Here is a 13323-nt window from a genome sequence, read left to right on the forward strand (position 1 = left end):
CGTAATTTCTTTATATTGCACCGAGCAGCACATTTACATTAAAAACTCAGTTCCATGTGTCACTGTTCTTAATGTGGCTCTTGATCCATTTTTTTGCTTTTTCTTGTATTTTTGTAAAGCATTGATAGTCCAGAGGGGGGCAGCAGACTATGCCTTGCTGTCTCCCATCACCACCTTTTACCACAGCCTGTATTCATCTGGCAGCTGTTGCTATGGATACAGAGCCCATCTATTGCTGTGATGCAAGCCACATCTAATAGAGCAACCTAGGGGGTAGTGTTGAGTTCAAAGACGGGCTTGTTCGCACAGACACACATGCCTGTCTGCTCTGTGAATGTGAAATCTCTGCCTGGTGGTTTGGGAGTTCTTTTTCAAAGGGCTGTTCATTATAGTAATATCTTGACAACGACCTTAATAAAAAACTTAGAAGGGAAAGTATTTCTGCCATCCTCATTTTACCATGTTTTTCACCCGCAGGGATCTACATAATCTCCGCTGGTGCACACAGACCTAACCATGGTGGTTTAGTTATCGGTGATAATATGGATGTGAACTATCTAGAGGTCACTGGTCGAGGGTCACATTCGGCTCTCTCTGACTTCTCTGCCTGTTTCTTAATCATTATGACATATGGCTAAGCTTTGATCAGGGGTGATGAAAATGTTAAGTGTAGATAGCTGCTGAGTTAAATCAATTAAATGCTGATTAGCCCCGATTATCTGATTAACTAGAGCCATGGATGGACTGCTCACTTAAGAGGTGATTATATAAGACATGACTCTGGGCAGCTTGTGTACATAGCTAAATTTAACTTGTAGTAGGTCAAGTTGGGATGGCATGAATCCATTTGACTTTAAAGCCGGTTATGTCCCACTTTGGAGGAACTAAATTTAACAATAAACAGCCCAGAGAAAGGGAGGATTTAGTTCTAATCATAGCTTTTGCCTGGCAACATGCCCCTTGATGTTCAAAAGACAATTCGTGAGAGGAGGACGGAGGAAAAAAAAGTTATTTGTTACCTTGTGTGCCAGACTCTTTGTGTATTCTACATCGATACGACACCCAGTGCCCAGCCAAACATGGTGGCACTGCCAAGTCTGGCTTGGCTAAGTGTAAAACAGGCTGGCATCCTCGCTGGCATATGACAGTGTTTTCTGCTTTGTCACTTTGTGTTGCTTTGTGTTAAGAGGACGATTGCATCTACCATTGCCCGCTGCGAAGACCGAACCTGCGGTCAAAATCGTTAGATGCCTCTGCACAAAGAGCCTTTTTAAGCAGTGCAGGAAATGCATTTAAGTCAGAGCGGTGGGGAATTTATGGTTATAATAAGACCAGCATGCTGATGTCCAACTGTAAATAAACTCTATCTTACTGCAGGTTTTAGTACCAGGGTTAATATGTTTTACAAAGTCATTTTGCAGCTATGAAATAACTTCATGGACATAATTTGCAATTGAACAAAAAGGTGATAAATCACAATGCAGACTATTGCAAAATGTTAAAAATCAGGTGAGGGCATCACCATCAGATGGTGGGTTCTACCTGCAAGCAGCATCGATGAAAACTGATGATCAATCCAACGGCTGCCGAGGTTTCTCACTCTGTATCAAAGTGGACAGAAAGATGTACCAACTGGCCTATAAGTGCTATGTTTCCTTGAGCTGTAGCATGAGCACTCAGTCTGTTTTGACATCTTTTTCCTCTTGCCACATCGGAGAAAATTAGAAATGATAGTTTGTTTTCTGCAAGTTATTGAGAGTAATGTGAGCGGGGAAAAACACACTCTCTTATGCGAGTACTTGTCTGGAATTACATGTAGAGCATGTCAAACTTCCATTATGGGATTCTTCCAGAAAAAGTAATCAACTTTAAGTACGTTTGGATTTTGGCCTGAGCCCAAGTCCTAAATGGACAGCCTCAGCTACTTTAAAACTGTGCAAACATGTAAGATTAATTTTAGGATCAGCAGCAGGGTTATGTAGCCAACGTGTAGCTGTAGGTTGCTGGATATCGAGCCAGCTTTTTGGGGGCTCCCCCACTATGCAATGCCATTCCTTGTCTAGAGTGTAACGGGTGCGTGACTCCTCCCATTACTAAATCAGCAGAAATCGGTCAAACCTTTCCTTTCTTACTAAGGCTGCCCCGCGAGCAAGGAGGATCGAGTTTCAATGAAGTTTTCTTTTTCCATGCTGTGAATACAGATGTCAACTGCCAGTGGAGGGTCTAGCTGGTGCCACGGCTGGCTATGCATGTCTGAGCAGGGACTTGGCTGGCTGATCACAGCCGAGGGGTGCCGGGCTGGGTTCAGTGGGGGAAGATGCCTGGAAAGTAGAGGGCTTTCCACATTTCAGCTATGTCTAAAAACTCTTTTGATGTTTTGCCTGGCTTACTCTGATGTTCACGTTCTGTGTGACAGACCCTGCCTCTCTCTGTTTTGTATAAAAAACCTTCTCGCTCACCTCCCTTCTGTTGTAGATCGCACGTCTCCGGTTAGAAAATCTCGCTTGTTTCAGTGGGATTATGGAAAATCTATAACAGGTGGGCTTTGTTTTAGGGATACGTCTTTTCTAATTATGTGTTTGCAGTATGATTTGGGTGGGTGGCCTCTGGGCTAAATGGTCTCTGAATTCTAGTCTGCTGCCTGCCTGCTCTTTGTTCCATCATGGCAGGTTCATAGAGTTCGGTGATGTTTTTGTGTTAACTGAATTACAGGTAAAATCATCAGGACATCAGAATTAAAACGATCTGAAATTAAAGCTCAAAACTAAAACTGAAAGATTTTTAAGATGTTCATTTTACATACAGAAGCGGCGCTATTTGCCATCACAGCCAGAGTGCTGTGTCATTGTATAGATGGTACCAAAACAGCACCTTGGTAGCAGTTAATGGTTTAAATGTATACTTGGCAGTCTTTTTAAGGAGCTGACTAGCTGTCTTTAAGGTTTAAGGAGAGGTGATCATGAGAGGTATCATGTTGACCTGACAGATTGCTGGTACACTATCCACTCAATAACAGTGGATTTTTTTTTTTCCTACCGTTTCATCAACCAAAACATATTTGGAGGCAAAAGACACAAAAGAATCTCACGTTGTTGGATCACTTAAGGATAGTGGTTTTAAAGTACTCAGCTGGGAAGGGAAAGGCAATAGGAAATGTGGTCGAATGGTATTTGACCTCATACCAGAAACAACAGAGTACATCGTGTAGCTGCAGAAAGAGGTTCATTTGACTCCCGAACCTCATGCATACTTGGTCCCAGCAGACATCTAAGTACCGGCCAAGGAAAAGCTAGTGGTCACTCATCCTGCACTTCTTGTAGAACATTGTTCAAGATGGTGTGCTTTTATTTGGCTTGCGTTTAAAGCATGGAAGTAATAGTACCACAGTGTGCAGGAAGATTGGGGGTTTGGCTGTACTTCTACTGTCCTTTCTGGTGGACCTTAAAATTAACTTTGCCACTCAAGGTTTAAATGTCAGGAGAATTCGTAGTGTCCAACTACATTAGAAGAAAAGAATAATTTAACGTGTGATGGGAAGCTTGTGCTCGACAGTTTGAAAAGATGTAAATATTATCAGCATCTCCTTCAGCCAGGTTCTACTGTTAGCTAGCTGTATGTTTCTTTTGGCTGCCAAATGCAGACTTTAGATAAAAAATAGTTTGTGGGCCTTGTGATTTCTGAAAAGAGACTGATTCAGAGTTTTGTTTTTTCCTTATTTTGTATTTGCCTTGAGTTCCAAGGCAAGTAACATCTAAGTTGACTTGATTTGCTTCTCACATCTGGATCTTGTATCCTGAACAAATCCTAATTGTATTTTTATTTTGCTTTGTTTTATTGTGTTCCTTTCAGATGTGCCAGATGAAATATATTAGGACTTGACTTTTGGCATAGAGTCTTAATATGGAGCTCTAGCAGGTAATTTCAGTTTTAGGGAAAAAAGGCTTAAGCAGCTTCTTTGTAATGGTGAGCTTTAGTACCAGCCTGGTCTATGCAGGTAGTTGAAATTGGGTCAGACTTTCCCCTAAATGCTTACTGTTAAATGCCATATTTTGACACCAGGTGGGGATCAGTGGATAGCCTTAATTATCAGCTCTGTACAGGAGCAGAAGGATGACAGATAGCGCTATCTACTTAATTACATTGGGACATGTTGATTATCTTCTTATCATTTACTACTCTGGCAGTCCTTTAGGGTCTTGTTATTCATACTTTTGTGACTTTGAAGGATGGCTGCTCATTTTTACGAAAGCATCGTTGTTCCATCAAGATAATGGCACACAAAGAGAGAGTTGGGGGAGGACAGACTCAATGTAACTGGATTAGCTCTTATGCAATTGCTCCTTGAGGTGCTGTTGATGGCACACCCATCACCAACCACGTAAAAGGATTGTGCTAGCTTTCTTAAGCCGGCCTGCTTCATCTGAAAGCGTGACTCATCTTTTAATCAGCCAAAATAATGTGTACTGATGATGCACAAAAGCTGCTGCTGAGTTTGATGAGCACTTGGTTTTGAGCCTGATTGGAACTGCAGAATTCAGCATTTTTGGATCTTGATTCATATTAGTGGCTACACCTCTTTATGGCTAAAAATATACCACAATATTGAGTTAACATTACTAGGAAAAACCTAAATTGTACTATGTTGTGCCATCATTCACTTTGGGTGACCCTTTAGTGATATTGCAGGGAGTCCAGTCCAAATTTCACATTGGGTTACACAATCAGTCTGAAGTCTGGCAGGAAGGAGTACCCATGGCCCTCTAGTAATTGTGTACATGAGCACATCAGAGAGTGTGTTAGGCTCTCTGTTGGCGTGAGAGTTAGCTTGTGACCTGTTGTGAGGATTACAACTGAGTGATATGTCTGTATGGGACGGTGCCAGGAGCAGCATACCCTCCCAAAAGCAAGCTCAGATAGTGATGGAAGACTTGACCTCTTTTTATAGACAGCTTACGCATCATCGATTAGTAAAACTGATTTATAACGGTTCACCTTTGCAGTGGTCGAAGACCCCAGTTTATTTATAACGGAGTCAATTACATTTCAATACATGGAGCTGGATTAACTCCTAGTAAGGAGTGTGATCTACAGACGCTTTTTTTTAAAAAAATTTTTATTTTTTATACAAATTAAGAGAAATATTAAATTTGAACTTTTTATTTAAAACAGAAAAATGAAGATGAGGAAAAAAAACTGCAAATTCAGAGGAACAACAGTTAAATGTGTTCTATGCTGACATTTTAATTACCCGACTGCTTCCAAACCACAATTTGATAATTTGCCCATATGTTTCTGCATCTACTTTGTGCTTCTTCATGTATATTGTCATGCATCACAGACAAAATATTTGGTCACAATCAAATAAAAGGCAGGCGCACCATACCTGTGCATGGTGTGCTTCCATTGTAGGTTTACATCATTAAAAACAAAAACAATATTTTCTGCTAACCAATGCAGAATGCTCTTCTGTACTTTGGTAACAATCTCAATCATCTTATTAAACACACACACCGGCACGCATGTACACACACATACACACTTACACACAGTTTCCATGGAAACAGAAACCAGGGCCTTTTATGATTGGTTGTTTGCCCAAGACAACCAAAAATGGTCTCGGCAGCCATGCAAAGATGGGAGATACATCATTTGTATAATGAGTAATGGGACATACACTAATGAAGAAAATAAGATGTTTGTTGTTGCCTGAAGGAGTCTTGTCACGAAATTCGATCATGAAATTGTCATCGAGTATAAATTGAGTATAAAACCCAGTTTTTCAGTCTGTTTAGGGTGACGGCAGACATCTCGGCTCTTTTTTTTTTCTGTTATGTTCTCAGACTGCATGTGATGCGTTTGAACAGGCGTGGAACTGCCACTAACGTGGACAGTATCTGTAATAACCACACACAGGCACAGATTCGGGAGCAAACACACACACATATGGACACTTTCCCCTCATGCTGCCCTTTAGTTGCCTAATGTGTGTCTGAGGTGCAGATGGCTAAACGGTAGGAGGGCTGCTTCTGTGTTAGCCATGGTGCTAGCAGTCTTAGATTTGGCTGGTCCTGGCCTGCTGGAGCGAGAGTGAGCGGCCAGCTACCCCCTCTCAGTGACGATGGCAAGTGTACAATTCACGGCTGTGCACTCGCTCAGCATCAAGCTTTACTGTAGTTGCAGGACAAACCTGTGTATTTCTTTTCACAGGAGCCAAGCGGTGTGGTCATTTGACGCTCCGCTGTGGATTAACAGTGTCATTTTGGCTCTTGTGATGTTTTTATGTGTGCTGGCCTGCTTTTACTTCAGTTGTTTTGATACATTTGTGTTCACAATCACAGGAAGCAAGCTGACCAAGGACCTGAAGCAGTATCTGAGCCAGCGCTTCCAGAAGTCCTCGCCTGACCACGAACTGCAGCAGACCATCAGAGACAACCTCTACCGTCACGCTGTGCCTTGTGAGTTCATGACATGTCTTTTGCTGAATCCTTCTTGTGTCTTTCACATTCTGTTCTTTTTGATAAGTATGCATTCAAGAAATGTATGAGACTTGCATCAAAACACATAATTAAAGGAATCATACAAACGCATACATCAAAGTCTGTCCAAGTACAGTATACATACATACAGTATACATTCAGAAGATTCTAGGGTACGTGACCATCAGTCATTTATCCAGTGCTCTTCCTCTTCCTCACATCAGCAACGATATTCTTAAAGAACATCAGTATTGATCAGTCTTTTGCACATGATTAACCATCCCTAAATACTGTTTAAGCAGTAGCGTATTACCATTACCAGGGGACAGTGTTGTGTAAGCATCCAAACAAAATCAGAAAACTCTTCGTTTAGGTCATTGCAAACCGCCGTCTCACATCCAGGCTTCATTAGTTTTAGATCCATGTATGAATGAGTTTGCTTGCCTCACACAGACCCTTTACCGCTGTTTCTAATTAAGCCTGATTGTTTGTCTTTAAACCAATATTGGCCGTGCAATTAGCAGGACTGATTGCTTCATATCCTGTTCCTGAAAAACCTTAATCATGACTTCATCTGTTTAATCACACAACATTTCTGTTCATCCTGCTCTTCTGCCTTCTTTCCAAACTAATCATCAACTAGTTGACACAAAGTTAGGCATGCTGCATGCACCACCCATCCTGTCAAGTAACGTTAGATCAAGTTAGATCAAGGGAAAAAATATCTGCCGTTTCCACAATGGAGAGTGTAGTCTGTGTAGGGTCAAGTTTGTGAAGACGTTTTACCGCTCATCCAAGAATATTCTTCACTTATTCGCACATTTATGGTGTGTTCCTGAATAAGTTGAAAGTTGGATTTTTTTCCTGCTCTCAGTAGGAACACCCTCTCAACACTGATGTCCTACTCACAAAGTTTGAGCAGCCCAGAGTTAACAGTCCATGATGGCGGCATTGAACATAGAACTTTGAAACTTCTCTGTAATGCCACTGTTGTGTATTTGTGACTCACTAAATAAGCCATACTCAGAGCACTGACCAGGCCATATCCATGAATGTGCTTTTAAGTGCAAAAAACAAGTGTTTTGCTGAACTGCTAGTAAAGCCTGGATCGCTCTACCTTGTTTTTCGTGTTTTTGGGAACATGCTAACTCAGGAGTGGTGTCACTCCCGAGTTCTGTGGTTTCTGGAATGCAGCGTTAACCCCTAGTGGGGATTGCGGTCTTTGGAGGTGGTCCTGACCTATCAATCATGTGAGTCATCACATAAGCCACGGTGTGAAGAAAGGGGTGTCATTAGCATAACCAGGGGTTAAAGGTGAAACCAATGTAGGGCCTTGCCCCACTCTATCATATTGCCTATTGAGATCCATTTAGGTTAGGTGTGAGTGTTGGAGTTAAAGAACCTGGGAGGAGGTCTTAAGACTGCATTGTAAGTGGCTGATAGCTGGTATCATAAGCCACCACCTCTATTCACCTTTTTGTTTTTTACTTAAGAAGCCTCTTGGATGATAGATAACATGTCTTCGCAAACCTCAAAAAGTAGATTTGCCTTCTTTTTACCAGCATATAAGACGATGAATAGCCTAGTAGTAGCTCATGACCACTGGATCAATAAAGGCAGTAAATATAGTACCTGTAGCTTCATCAGCATCCCTCTATCACTAACCAGTATCTTCTCTGGTTGGATAATCCAGGAATAGAGGCCTGGTGTCTTTGATGTGTTTTTTCTTAGTGTTGATATAGCAACAGTTATTTGAAAGCACATTTATTTTCTAATGCCGCATATTTCTCTCATATCTACTGCTTCAAAGTGGAATTAGACATTTGAAGTTTCATTCTCTGCTCCAGGAAAAAAACCACTTGAATACAGTGTTGGTGCTAATGATGTGGCGTTATTGTATAAACAACATAATAGCATTCTTATAGACAGATGATATTCCTAGAGTAGATTTATGCCTGATGCCTGTTGCCAATTTTGACTTAACCTTGAATTGCACAGGACATTGAAAGTGGTCCAGTTGGACCAATCAGAGGATAGTGAATCATTATCCTGCTGCTCGAGTTGGAAATCCCTACTTATCGTGGTTACAGAATGCCTGACTTATAATAAGCGAGGGGGAAAGAGCAAAACTGCATAAATGATTGGCTTGTCTGCAAATGTCTCTACTCAGCATTTTAATATTTGCATCTGTGGTGCAGTGATATAGTGATCTTTAGTAATATCCATCAGTCTCACAATAGCAATATTACATAATTTCACAATTTCCACAATAAAAACTTTGCTTGTTTTTTTTGTTTTGTTTTTTAGTATAAATTAAAATCCACAGTATGCAAATTGCGATGAAAGTGTTCATCAGCGTTATTCAACAGCTAAATGGTTTCCATGTCCTCGCCATATTGGATTTTAAGTTCATTCTTTTGGAATTGGATTTGAAAAGGATCTGCCGAAGGATGAAAATGTTCATGGTTCTTATCAGCTGGCTTTCTTTAATTAGTTTATTCATGGTCTCTCACACAAATTACTATCTGACTTTGTCTGCATTACCTCCACTGCCATATGTCAGCTAGACACTGGTAGAGGGGTGGGAGGGGCCAGCCGTTTTAATTACGGAGTGGTCCGAGGCACACCAGTAAAAACCTCGCTGCTGTTGGCAGCAAACGGTGCATGAAGGTGTTCTTCGGGCCACATGTTTAATAGGACTCTAAAGTTTTCATTGTCATGGCTCGTAGTGGAGAGTCCATCTTTTACCAGAATATTGAATTCAGAGATGCTTTGCAACAGCTTAATATTTTCTTTGTGTTGTTTGAGGTCATGTTGCATGGGGCAGTGACTAAATGTATCCTTATGCCCATCACAGTCAGAGCAAAAAGCACGTGTTTGTGAAATGGGTGTGTTTGCATTTGACCTGCAGTTGTGTGAGGTCAGTGTTTATCTTTGTTTATAATGGTCGGATCCTTGATCAAGGCGCTTTCACATGTTCCTGTGCTCGTGTGATTTTTTTTTTTTTTTTTTTTTTTTTTTTTTTTTTTTTAAAGCAAACAGCAGGTGGAGAAACAGAAGGAGAGAGAGGTCTGGTGTAATTTGGCAAAAATTGTATCGCAGCTTAATCAACCTTTCTACACTTTTATAGTCCTCCTGTCACTGTCAGAGCACTATAGGTCAAAATCCATGTATTACCTGTGAGCTGCTTGACATTTAGCTCAGTTCAGTTTTATTTATATAGCACCAAATCACAGCAACAGTCGCCTCAAGGTTCTTTACATTGTAAGGTACACTGTACAATAAATGGAGAGAGAACCGCAACAATCAGGTGGCCCGCTGCGAGGAAGCACTTGGCAATGGTGGGAAGGAAGAACTCTGTTTTAACAGGAAAGCTCATGGAGGGGGAGCTATCTGCTGCGACTGGGTGAGGGAGACGAGAAAAACGCCAGGATCCAGATTCTTTAGAGCTCCAATGTCGGAACTCGGGAGTGACGTCGTTCCAAAGTCAGTGCATTCTAGAAAAAACATGGAAAAACAGGTTTTGCTTTGGTTCTTAGCAAGGTAAAGAAATTGATTTAAGATTTATTCTGGAAATCGGCAAGAATATCACACACACTGGTTCCCTAAACAACTACACAACAACGGAGGGATTAAACAGTATTTTGTAACAGTTTTCAGTGCGTGTTTGCTGTCTGCTGTCCATACGCCACTTCACTATATCTTAAACTTGAATGTAGCTTTATTAAAAAAAAAAACATAAGCAGCTGGTGTAAATATCCTAATGTTCAGTTTCAGAAAAAACAGTTAGACACACTCGCTTCATAGAAAAATGATTGGAGGCTATTTTACCATCCAACCAGCAGTTTTAAAAAGGCACAGTGGAATTGGACTAATTATATAGTTAAGGGGTAAAAACCAGATAAAAATGAACTTTTAAAACATGGTTGGAGAAATGACTAACAAGAAGTGCAAGAGAATTTTTGTTGTTGTTGTTGTCATTTGTCCATAAACTAGTTTCCTCACTCGCATGTCCAAAAAAGTCAGCTGTCCCTATAACCCTGTTAATATTTGAAGCACAGCACTCCCACCCTCCCCCATCTGCCGAGGCATTTATCTGCTTCCCTTGTGGTCATCCCATCTGTACGTCAAACATTCCCAGTCTCCCATTATCCCCACCGACCCTCCACTCCCTCTATCCTCCTCCTCTTCATTCCTGACCCCCCCAACTCATGACACCACTGCCTCTCGTCCTCCCGCTGCCACTGCTGCTCCCGTTCTCCTTCTGTATCAGTCTTTGTCTTCCTCTTCTTTTTTTTCCTCCCTGCCAGTTACAACGATCGGAGCAGTAGCAAGAAGAAGACGGTTGCTCTGTGGGTTTAATACCTGATATTTAAATCTCGCCGTTCTGTGTCGACAAGCCTTGAAAAGGGAGCTCTGATCTCGCCTGCATCAAGGCAAGTAAGCAGTATTGTCTGCTGTAGTTGTTGTGATGCCGATGGCTTGGGGATCGCTCCTCAAATGGACAGGGTTTGCACAAGTCTGTGTTCACGTGCGTGTGTCTGTCTGTGTGTGTGTGTGATGATGAATTGGGGGACTGGCAGTGCAGACAATTGGACGACCCGTATATAGGCTAAGAGGACGGCTTGGAGGGAGGTGTGGGCTGAAGCCGTGGGGATCGAGATGGGGGTAGGGTGGAGTTTGGGTGTGGGAGGAGGGCAAGAAGCGGGGGGGATGGGCAGAGAGGAGAAAAGAGAGAGGGGATGGAAAGATTGGGGGACAAACACACTCAAATCAGTGTTGATTCTAGCTAGCTAGTCAAGCTAACATAAACATGAATAAGCATTTAGATGTATAACCTGTGGTTGGATCAGAGCTCACTGTCCTGTCCAATACGAGCGGGTTTTCGTCTGCGTCAACAACGGACACACAAGCCGCCTCTCTAGTCATACTTTAAAAATTGCAGTCGGAGATGCAATCACACAGTGGTACCTCAACAAAGCAAAAGAAATGCACAAAGCTCTGAGAGTGGCGGTGCCCTTTCTAAGCAGCAAATGAAGTCAAGTAAAGGCACTACAAGGTAAAAACAAGACCTAGATCTAAACTTGAGGCTCTTTTTTTTTTTTTTCCTGAGAAGAGGATGCATGTCAGTCAAATAATCCGTGTGTCCGGTATCTGTCACGCACTATGTAAGGGAAGCTCTCCTAAGTGTATTCGAACATGTCTGTTCAACAACTAATCCTTCCTGTTAAACCAGTTCTTTGTTGAATTCAACCATCTCTCAAAGCCAAGTTTGCCACGCGCTGGACTTCTCCAAACACCTTACACCACGGCCATACTTGAGTGCAACTTTTGTACTGACACAGAACTATACATTGGCATTATCTCAGTAGTCCATCCACACCACACCTGCTGACATCTGCGAATTAAAAGAATCTTCTGAAATACATTTATCTTTTTATGTCAGAAGTTAAGCTATAGAACCGGGGGACAGTTAGCTTAGCCCGACAACTGGGAGGAGGAGGAAACGGTAGCCAAAACAGTATTTGTGTCTGCTCATTTCAAAAACGGCTGCAAGGCTTAGCTAACCAGCTGCTGGGTGTAGCTTCATGCAGACATAGGAATATTGTTGTTGTACAGATTTATTTTCTGTTTTTGCTGACTTTTGTTTTTTTAAACCACAGGGGTAGGGCTCTAGGTCACAAAACAGCATCTCTGTATTAGTTGGAGCACACTTAAAATGGGGGGTTCCCAGCATGCTGCAGGTAGATGAAGCCAACTGTGCAGGAAACAGTAACTGCCGAATAGGCAAAATGGTTTTTATTTTTTATTTTTTTCTCCGGGGTACAAAACCATTATCAGGATCAAAGGATTGCTGCCATAAAGGGGATTTGTGATAGATGAAGTCCCTTGGAGCGTAAGAAGCAGCACACCTTGTAGATTAAATGCTAATATTATTGCTAAATCTCGCACCAATGCAAGTGTCCAGCAGTGATTTACTTTGTTTTTTTTTTTTTTCCTGATGGCAGTTGCTCCTTCATTACATTTTAAAATTTAACTTTTGAGCTCTGCAGTCCATCAACACCACACTCAAAATAAAGTGAGATTTCCATGCATGCAGATTTTATTGACCTTTGACCTTACTCCATTGTATATCTTTGCACTGCATTTCCCAGCCCCCTTCCTTAACAACAAAGCACAACATAGCAGCTTCTTCCACTTGGAAAGTTTAAATATGTTTTTTCTTGTTTGTCCATATTTCAGCTTGACTCTCACATGAAGGACCTTTGAACTCGTTCTTTTGGGATTGTTCTGCAGTTATCCCGGTTGATTAGTTGTGTTATAGTTTGCTTATCTATCTACCAGACTTGTAACCTCTATAAATATCAGCAGTGTAGGAATTAGGCTATTTAGCTCCTTCTTTTGCGTTTGACATATATATTTATGCAGCCTCAGTCTCACTTCAGTCCATTCCTCTGTGGCCAGCTCTCATCTCACCTCCTAACTCCACATCTTTATTTGCTGCAAAAGGTTCCTCGTCACATGTCGGTCAAGGATGACTTGCCAGGAACTTGTTCAACAGCCAGAGCAAGCGTACGTGTTTGTGTGTATAAGAACATCAGTGTCCTGAGAGGAGCGGTGAAACAAGAGGTGTCGTTGGGATCCGATGGGATCTATGAGAACAAGAAAGAATAGGGGTGAATAGCCAAGAGGAGGGGAGGGAGCAGGGGGAAGTGGGCGGGTGCATGTGGGTGCCTGCGAGACGGAAAACAGCGGGGCTCAGTCAGCGAGAGAGAGACTGAAGCTCAGCTCAGCGCTGGTGTGTGTGGGTATGAGACGGGAGCGCATTATAAGTCAGTGTGTGGAT

The 13323-nt window shown here is 41.9% G+C and overlaps 1 protein-coding gene across 1 annotated transcript in view; it reads left to right on the forward strand.

Annotated features, from left to right (window-relative positions):
• magi1b (membrane associated guanylate kinase, WW and PDZ domain containing 1b) overlaps positions 1-13323 on the forward strand; it is a 139054-nt gene that overhangs the window by 52975 nt on the left and 72756 nt on the right. Inside the window, exon 2 of the mRNA XM_085456046.1 lies at positions 6339-6455. Coding sequence (XP_085312172.1) covers positions 6339-6455 — 117 coding nt within the window. The remainder of the gene's footprint in view (positions 1-6338; positions 6456-13323) is intronic.

The sequence above is a fragment of the Copadichromis virginalis genome, linkage group LG5 (assembly GCF_057382275.1).
Source record: "Copadichromis virginalis isolate Kocher_CV1m ecotype Utaka linkage group LG5, C_Virginalis_male_GT1.1, whole genome shotgun sequence".
NCBI classification, from domain to species: Eukaryota; Metazoa; Chordata; class Actinopteri; order Cichliformes; family Cichlidae; genus Copadichromis; species Copadichromis virginalis.